The sequence below is a fragment of the Priapulus caudatus genome, unplaced genomic scaffold (assembly GCF_000485595.1).
Source record: "Priapulus caudatus unplaced genomic scaffold, Priapulus_caudatus-5.0.1 Scaffold489, whole genome shotgun sequence".
Taxonomy (NCBI): Eukaryota; Metazoa; Priapulida; class Priapulimorpha; order Priapulimorphida; family Priapulidae; genus Priapulus; species Priapulus caudatus.
In genome coordinates this window covers 232,173-242,367 of record NW_014577550.1, presented here as the reverse complement: position 1 = coordinate 242,367, position 10,195 = coordinate 232,173, and the positions used below count along the sequence as shown (strand labels likewise).

At 37.3% G+C, this 10,195-nt stretch overlaps 1 protein-coding gene across 1 annotated transcript; it reads right to left on the bottom strand.

Moving 5' to 3' along the window:
* Positions 1 to 803: 803 nt before the first annotated feature.
* LOC106810951 lies at positions 804 to 10,178 on the bottom strand. Its single transcript, XM_014814434.1, has 6 exons — positions 9,816 to 10,178; positions 8,467 to 8,557; positions 8,007 to 8,140; positions 7,337 to 7,458; positions 1,113 to 1,260; positions 804 to 847 (listed from the first exon to the last, which is right to left on the bottom strand). Exons 1-6 carry the CDS (start codon positions 9,915 to 9,917, stop codon positions 818 to 820), a joined length of 627 nt encoding a protein of 208 aa, XP_014669920.1. The 5' UTR covers positions 9,918 to 10,178; the 3' UTR covers positions 804 to 817.
* Positions 10,179 to 10,195: the final 17 nt, after the last annotated feature.

Sequence of the window (10,195 nt, the reverse complement as noted above, 5' to 3'; positions counted from 1 at the left end):
TTTTAACTAGTTGAGAACCAATTCTTATATGGTAAGAATTTTGACGATATTTATTCGATTTAGGTTCTTACTTTGTATGGAAAAAAAAATGGCAACAAATCTTTTAAAATCTTACTTAGAATTCGTGAGTAATAACCAACACTTTAACCCGAATTAAGCTAAGTGTGATATATGCAATGCTAGTGTGCATATATACATCTACTACGATTGTACAAATAATGATGAATTCATTTTAGAAAATTCCATTATTTTCCAGTTCGTTCTCCTTGGCAGAAATACATGTATTAACAGCCACATTAGTCATGAAACAAATAACACTAGACAAGAGTGCACTCACGGAGTGCATACCTCCGCCAGCGACATACGCCAAACTGGGGACTCACGAACACCACGAATAACCGAATCTACGCAAGGTAGGACAGTGTACACGCTCCAGTGTAACATGTATGTGTAACGAGCGTGGGGGCTCGCCTTGCGGCTCGCTGGTCGCTGGGATCGATGGCTCGCTGGCTCGATGGGGCTCTGGCTTGCTGACTCGCTGTGAATGATCGGATCGCTGCCCAACACATTACGCCATACGACTCGACGCCGCTATACGAATTGCGCGAACACCACGACACCTAAACACACAGAGAGCGAAAACATAACCTTCCTCAACTCCGCTTTCGGGCGGAGGTAAAAAATAAAATCACAGTAGAACTTGGCATTAGATACAGTATATCACAGAAATCTTACCGATTATATAGGGATCTTCATGGGATCTTCGCCTTTTCTTTGTTCCACTTCTTTAAGTTGCATATTGGAGTCTTCTCTGTGGTTATTCTGCTTTTCCGTGATCAAATGCTATCTATAAAATGAAAAGAGCGTACAATACAGATTGTACTAAGTTAGAGTGACTACAGGATGCGAATACATAACCTGAAAAGTTAACAGATTATAACTTAACAATTGTCAAGCATACATGGTATCAGTAACAATTCTGAATAACAAAGTTGTGAAATTGAGATGCGACATTATATTTACAATAAAAAAACAATATAGAACATATCAGAAACAAAATCAGAGATATAGATTATATAGTTATTGATATTAAATATGGTTAATAAGTGTACCTGCTCTCTTCGCTGGCTTAGCACAAACTTCACTGAAAAGATCCCCTGTCCACTGCTTGCGTTCGATATTGATGCCAAGTTGAGGAAAAAACCGTCATGTGGTACTGGTAGTGGTACTGGTACTCGCAATGGTGTTTCTCTACAATTCCTGCAAAGAAAATAAACTTCTATAAAAACCTAACTTAATATGTACTTTTTAGATAATACTGGAAATCGTTAAAGGGCCGGACACACTAGGCGATTTTAATGCGATCTAATCGGGCGACTTTATCGCCCGAATCGAGCTGGACACATCACCGATTTAGTCGACGCGATGAAATAAATCGGCACCGATATATTAAAACGTTATTGATCTTGCGCTAAAGTCGGCGGGCGATGAGCTGGACACATAAGGCGATTTTCCCGGCGATTGGTCGGCCCCCATAAAATAGGCCTAGTGTGTGCGGCCCGTAACTCCATGGCAGCCTCCAATATAAGTTAACAGAAACAATCTATAAAATGTCAAATTCACAGCTCATATACTATATCTTAGTGCGCAGGCAAGTAATCGAATGTCGTTTATGCAGGGTCGAAATTCGAGAAATCCGGTAATCCAGTAGATGGACCCTCAGATGTATAAGGAACTAAAGCCGAAATCCGTACGGTTACTTGAATCTTGCCGTTACACAGCTGACTCCTTCCACCTTGCGATTATCAGCACTTCTTAGTCAATTTATGTCTTAAATGGTCACAGAGCAAGAACAGTCTGTGGTTGCAGAGGCTTATACATCATTTCTATCAACATATCTGACAATATGATATAATAAAGATGTGAGCCCCAATGCTAAAATAGCAATTGTTTATTCAAAGGTATTTTATTTCAGGACGGTTTGTCCATGCATGCAATTTTTCTTTCATAGATAAATTTGAGCCTACCTGTAACGGATTACTTCAGATATTATGAGGGATTGGCTCATTTGGAAAGGAACAAATCCTACTGAAATTAAGTCATTCACTGCTCGGGAAATTCCAGAGCCTGCTTATGTTTGGTTCTTTCGGCACTGTTACGCGTTACACCGAGCTTTATCGATTCTAAAACTGTGTTCCCTGTTTTTTTAAACTGATTCTCCGCATATTATATTATATGCTTTAATTGCGAAGCTGGGTCGGTATAATATTATGAGGTCCAGAATCTGTGATAAATTTTCTAGTGATTTCTGAATGTATTTTACTTACAATAAAGTACTTCTATTAAAGTGATTACGTCGAGACGTGTTTTCTAGCACCCATCAAGTAGGTATATTTGTGTTATTTGATACATAAATATGTATAGTATAAATATCAATTAGTGTTTCATGTTTACTTTTCAGGTATTACTGTCTTTATATGCCCTAATTTAGCCGGGTGCGAAAATAGAGAAACGCATGTTTGAACAGTAACTGGGGAATAGTGTGTAATAACTGTCAAGCAACACAATTACCAAATCGTCTAGATTTTTGCAATTTAACAACCTAAAAACATTTTTATCAAGCGTGAGATGTTTGAGATTATTTGTAGTTATTCTTATTTTATGTAAAAATGTCAATTTTTTTTTTACCAAATTTTCATGGGCAAATTCGTGACGTAGTTCAATTTTAAGAACTTGTGTTGTGTGTGTGTGAGTTTGCACCGAATGTTATTCACACAGTGCCGCAGAGCGACAGCGCATCATCTAACGTCTACTGCGATAGACTTCTTGTGGTGGAGTGGTGGGTATTAGTACCCTGTTAGTCCAATATGTGTTCACATTACACGCCCGAAACGTGGAAAATGCGCAGAGATGGTATCAGGAAACCTTCTAGCAAAAGAATGTTCGTTGGATCGTTAATGAAGTTGCCTCACAGAATGATGGCGCGTACGTTTTAAGTGTCTTTCAGATTAAAGTGGAGCTCCCTCATAGTCAGTAGCAACAACTATTTGCATAGGACAAATTAGGAAGCACTTCATCCATTTACCGGGACGCAGCTAGCAGGCTGCAAATTGCATAAGAGAGCTAACACCTGACAACAATTAACGCAAGGCAAAAACTGCACAACACATGGCGCTGGAGCAGTTACGGCATGCGCATACGTTAATGTTAACATCTGACAGTACAGAATGAAGTAGAATTATCGATTTAGGCACATACGCCTTCTTTAACCAAATTTAGCTTTTGAATTTACACTGTGACATTGTAGCCTCATACATCCAGGCATGTATAGTTTACTAGCAAACCCGGCAGTTCAAATTCTTTCTAACAGACAGTCACAAATCCATGTTTAACCTCCTCTTGAGGGTCAAATAGGCGTTATCCGAACACTATATTTTTTTATTTCTCTTCCGCATGTCGCGAAGGACATTATCATGGTCCTTTAATTTAAAGCACAGATAAAAAATGCGATAGGTCACGCCTGAAACAAAAAAGTTTTTCAATCGCTCCGACTCAGACCATGCGTCCTCAGAAAAATGTCTAAAATCTGCCCTTTGCATTGACCTGTGACCTCGTGACCTCCAATTTCGGCACCAGTGAATGGCTTTTCCTAATGATCTATCACCGACTATTCACGGCCTAGTCGAGCGCGTTTAGATTGTGCCGCAATTCTGCATGTTCCGCCTATACCTTAGTTAGAGGAGTGAATGTTCCCGCTTCTTTACACCTATGAACCTTTGACTTGACATACAGCTGTCGACCATCCCAACTCGTTTCTCGGATTACCCCCACGTCCCGAATATCGTGACGTCGTCGAACGCGGTTAAGATTTGTGACCAACTGTTGACGGCGACGGACACGGCCCGCGTCATGCGATTTACCAGCTGCATTTGACTATGTCAAGATGAGCTAAAAACTAACAAACAGATGATCTATAATTTTAACATTTCTCACGGTCTGTTTCTTTCATTCTTTATCTCTGGATTCTTATCCTTAATTTTCGTAAGTTCCCACGAATCGGGATCTGGGGATTTGTTAATTAAGCCGCGGTTTTATATTATTTTCTGAACAAATTAAGGCACACGAAAAACAGACTGCCACATCTTTTGGTTATATAACTTGAAAATTTATTGACACAGAAGCGACGTGTGTATCACAAGCCGTCAAATCAGAAATCTGATATATACTGTCGAAAACGCCGAGCAGATTGGCGCCGCGGTTTCATCACGAAACGCCAACGAATTCAAAATTGCCGCAAAAAATTTCCTACATCGCTCGCGCGAACTACGTAGACTGCCGCCCGCCCCTGACCCTCCACGGCCCTTGCAGCCATTCAACCCGCGTGGCGACAGTCTAGCGTGCCGTCAGCCCTCAGTGAGCGGCGCCTTCCCCCAACACACTGCTCGCTGAAATGTGATCGGTTGGTTGAGTCAGTCACTTCCCGCTAGAATGATGGGAGATTCAGACACACCCACGCCGCACCACGACGACGAGCTGCATGCCGGGAATCTCTCCGGATCACGTGACCCGGGCGTCCGCGTCTCGCGACAGGTGCCATCTAGGCGACCGCAGCCGTCACTATACTTCCACGTGCGATGGCACAGAACTATGAATCTTAACTTTGTCCCGTGTTTTATATTATTATCGTCATTATTATTATTATTACTTTATTATTATTATTATTATTATTTATTATTATTATTATTATTATTATTATTATTATTAATGTTGTTGACATTGATAGTTCTTTGACAAACACACGGATCTGATCTTTCTTGTTACACGTAACGTAGTTACATAGTTCGTATCCTCTAACATAAGGTAGTATGCGCGGCTGCGGGGTCGCCACCAGGGGGAGCAGCAGTCAAGTCACGCAGACGACCCGGTTATCTGTGTACCAGCATCGGTTAGCTGTGCGCTGGCAGCAACCTGCTTGCTCAACCCAGGGGCCACCGATGCACGCGCAGTTGTTGTTGCTCCCTCCGCCAACGCGCACTCTGTACGGCGAGCGGGATTCGGTCGCCATGGCGACGGGCACGACCGCGAACACGCGACCGAGGCCTTACACATAGAAAAGTAAAAAAACGTTACTAATTAATTAATTAACTATATATATATATATTAATATATATATATATATATATATATATATATATAGATATATAGATAGATAGATATATATATAGATAAATACGGTATAATTACGGTAACAATATCGACTGCATATGTCTGGAAGCGTCGCGATGGTTGAGTAACAACATGTATAGAATGACAACTCATAGTTAAACTCATGCTGACAATTATATCTGTAGCAAGGCGGGGGAGGGATGGGGAGGGAGAAGGGGGAGGGGAAGGGGGCAGCAGAGGTGGAGGGGCGGGAAAGGAGGTGAAGGTGGCTGGGAGCAGGGAGGGGGAGGGAGGAGGGGGAGGGGAAGGGGGCAGCAGAGGTAGAAGGGAGGGGGAGGAGGGGCGNTACTGACTACTATACTACTACTACTAGTCGACGTAGTAGCTAGTGGTACGCACTAACACTGCTTCACAGTGTCCACAGTCACTAATCTAACCACAGAGCCTCTGGGTGGTTAGAAATCGAAAATTATCTGTGCAGTGGTTTAATGTCCCAATCTAATTTAGTCTAAGTATTTTCTCTATTACGAGTATCATTATATTATACTCACTATTCATTCACTTAAGTCTTGGGGTATAAACTTCTACTTGGTCTGTTATCTTACAACAAGCAAATCGCTAGGGGTGCCATTATGGTTTGAAAATGGAGCACCCTTGATTGGTTCAAGCTTCGATAGAGCACCGTGATTTGGTTTAAAGCTTCGCATCTACAGCCAATCTATTTGGCAGAATTTGACTGTTTTCTGAAAATTTCCAAATTTTCAAAAGTCTATTCAACTAATGTGCAACATTTAGGGGAGAACATTTGAGGTTGATTTTATTAAATTCAGGGATTATAGACAATACTTTAGAAATATAATGTCATATATTCAGAGATTTAAGTTAATAATATAAATTGGAGTCAAGTTAGAATTATTATAATTATTACACATTTTTATTAATAATAGTTCAGTATTAATGAATAAGTATAGGTTATTAAGTATCTTTTATTTTATTATAACTACCTCATAAATAAGTATAAGTTGTTATAGGATACTGGGTAATAATTTACGAATGTAAAAAAGTCAATAGTGATAGTACTAAGGCTTAATGGGCTCTTTATTAAATATTACTAATAATTATAAGTAATTATTATTATATAAATCAGATTTGTAATTTTGTTAATTTATTTATTAGATATTATTAGAGATATACAATTATATTAAACAGTAATATTAATTTTAATGTGTTAATATATAATTGATTATAATATCAACATACGGAAATGCTATTAGAATATATGATGATTAATAATTAATACCTTTTCTAGGATATTTATAATAATTACATATATCATTTATATTTTATGATAATAATGAGGTGAAATATAACTGATAAGTGATAATATATTTATGATATATATTTATGTAGATTTCCAATTATTTATAATAAAGCAATGATGAAATATACTATAATTTTCAGCACCAGATATTAATTATATTGTGGATTATATGAGAAGGAATATAGAAAGTATAATTAGTGGTTTTATAGAATATAATATCGAACCATGACTTAAAATTATTTATACTATATGTGTTTAACTACATATTAGAGTATTTTATATGGCTAATATAACTTTATGACCTTATAACTAGCTTAAAAAAACTAAAGTTTAGAAATTATATATAGTAGAAATAATCTGATATTAATTGAAATAAATAAAATACATTTTAAATAATAATAATAATTGATTAATTAAATAATTAACTATAATTAATATATATTAACTTTATAGCCAAAATTAAACTTCCGTTCCATGAGGGTGTCAAACGAAAATCATTTTCTAGACTGCGATTTTGCCACCTCGGCCCATGGCCTATTAGTACATCATTTCAATCAACTATCTGACAATTCTGTATATAAAATGCTGAGCTCCCACGCTTAAAATAGCAATGTTTAACTTTTAGGTATTTTATTCAGGACGGTTTGTCCTGCATGCAATTTTTTCTTTTCATAGTAAAATTTAGCCTACCCTGTACGGATTACTTAGATTTTGAGCGGATTTGCTCATTTGTGAAGGAACAAATCCGTACGGATTAGTCATCAAACTGGGGAAATTCGAGCCCTGCTTATGTGCTTCGTCTATGGTTAATTCAATGATATTATATTCCATGACCATAGGCCTACTTACAAGGTGTTCAAATGATCAAAAATCGACGATGCCAATTTCTTAATACCCAGTCTAGCTGTATGCAGGCCGTCACGGCAGAGGTCGATGTTCTTATGTATAATCATAGTTGTCATTGGCAAACTCTGCAAAAAGAATGTACACGTAAAACGTTACTAAAAATCATCTTAAAACCTGCAGATATACAAGCGCATTTTTCAGGGAAATTGTCATAAATAATTTTTGTCATTTTTATACAAAGGAGTGTTTGTATGCTAGTGGTTTCACTGTATTGATTTCATTATCAGGATCATGATCATACTGAAATATTTTCATAATCTGGTGGTCAACAAGAATCGATCGTTTCTACAATTCCCAACTTTTTACTCTTACCCTTATCCAAATCCCAGCAAAAAACTAGGGCCGCGCGCCTTTCTAGTTTTTATTAAAGTGTTGATTTGTTTCAGCTGTAGTTCACACGACATTATGCAGGGAAATCAAATTGGACTTCTGGGGCCGGTTTCACAAAGCGTGATAACTCTAATTATAGTTAAATCAATAATCATGATTAGTTAATCATACTTAAAAATCTGTTTCACGAAGTAATTTCATTACATATTTAACTAATCACATAATTAGCCAACCCTGCTACCAAGTACCTGTACCACCCCTGATATCAAGTAAAATGTAATACCTCACACATATCGAGCAGAAGCTGGTTGGTTTGGTCGATCATGAGATTCATTAAATCTATCTGTTTGTAGTGTTGTTTCCTCTCATTAAATGATTTTCCTGACATATGCTGACTCCTTGTTCTGGGTAATAGCCCTAGTTGAAAAGACATAACACTTGCAACTTAATTATTAGGCAGATATTATTAAAATATATGATTCTAGTGCAAGTAGATAGTTAACGGTTAACAGACAGCGGTTAAACATTGAAATTCTTTCTTATTCAACTCCAGAATAAGATAAAATAGTTCCATCACTGGCTGGATTTCGCACTATATACAATGTAAAACATTATTATTTTGCACTTCTAGTCTGATTATAACCAAATATTATACACATATATATATAAATAATTATATGTAATTTAAATTTTTTTAATAACCTGTTGTGTGGTGGGGTATTGATTATATATATAAAACTTACCCGAAATAAAGATAATGCAATCTTTATTCATCGACCTTATTGTCCTTATTATCTGAAAAGCCTCATCCCGAACACAGACTGGACCCATTCCCTAAAAATAACAATTTGAAAAATTAAGTCATTTAGCCAGAGGTCCCAAGTTGGGAAAGTCCAAGAAAGGGAGCCAGCATTGGCCCAGCAATCCAAGAAAGGGAGCCAGGTCCATCGTCGATTTTTCGCAGTGGCAGTTGCACACGCACACACAAGGTTAGCCAAATTATAGTATAGATGACAAAGCTCTCGTACACCAAGAAACCATTTTCAATTTTACATATGGACATAACTTATGTGGTATCAGCGCAATTTATATATATATATATATATATAATATATTAAATATATAATATTATTTCATATTTCCATACGGTGTATAAATTGTTAATACTTATATCATAAGTATATTAAAGTTATTTGAAAGTATTCTTAAGGAGTGGACACACTAGGCAAAAAACCACTCGAACAATCAAAATTCGGCTGAATATAATATCATAATATCAAGCATGTTTGATAGCAGCAAATCGATCCAGCCGAATGACGTAGCACTGGACACACTAGGCAAATTAATCTGGGGTGACATTCGTCCCAACAAATTCGTCGTAAAATTCACCTAGCGTGTCCGGGGCTTTTATACAATACAATACTCAATAGTCCTACACCTCGTGCGTGGCTGTGCTAGCAGATGCCAACACATATTTGAAGCAATCTGTAGTTTCTGGCCATAAAATTAGTAGTTCGAGGGTCACGTAGTGACCCGAGTTTTCTAGGGGGGTCTGACATGCCCCCCAGAAAAAAATTTGATTCTGAGATGCAATTTCCTGCATTCTGAGGGTCAAAAATGACAATAAATCGACAAAAAATAACAATAATTGAAAAAAAAATATATATTTCGATCACAGTGAAATTCGTAGTTTGATACAAACTGGTCGTAGTGGTGCAAAAGGAATAGAAATTCGTATAAAATACGGATAAATCGTAGTGGTTGGCATCTCTGCAGCTAGTGCGCAAAATAGGGAACAATTAAGGGTTTGGAATTATGGGATACTATATAACAGCAATTTAGTAACCCAAAATTAAATTGTAATATTTTGGTAGGGTACCCAAATGGCAAATGGGATCTATAGGTATTTCGATACTGGAAATTAAATTATCCCAGATATCATAGTACAACGAATTTTGAAATCTGCACCACAATGCACCTGTGTTCGATCAGAGGCAGATACAATACACGTACCAATCTCGACGATTTTATTTCAATGTTTTCCGCATGTTGTTGATGTTTAGGTTATAATATTAAAATTATAGCAACATACCTGAATTAAATTATTCGTCCCAGCATTAATTATAAGTATCGCCTTCGCCCGTTTCACTGTCGATTCCAGTTTTATTCCAGCACTGTCAAGAACGTCCCCCATCGTCGCTCCAGATCTCCAAAAAAGATTTAGGCCATCGGTAACATCTACACCACTGGGCACTGGCACTACTAGAGCACCAGTCACCTAAATACTTCAGAATTGAGTCACTGAAAAATAAAAAATATAGGGTAACAGCAGTCTCGAGAATTGCAGACATAATTAAAAAGAACCTAACACTAACAGTTAACAGTCTAAGTAACAATTAAGTCTAATGTAATAAGTCGCTAAAAGTCTATAGGCCCTAATCACTAAAATGAGGTCTATGAGTAGGCCTATGA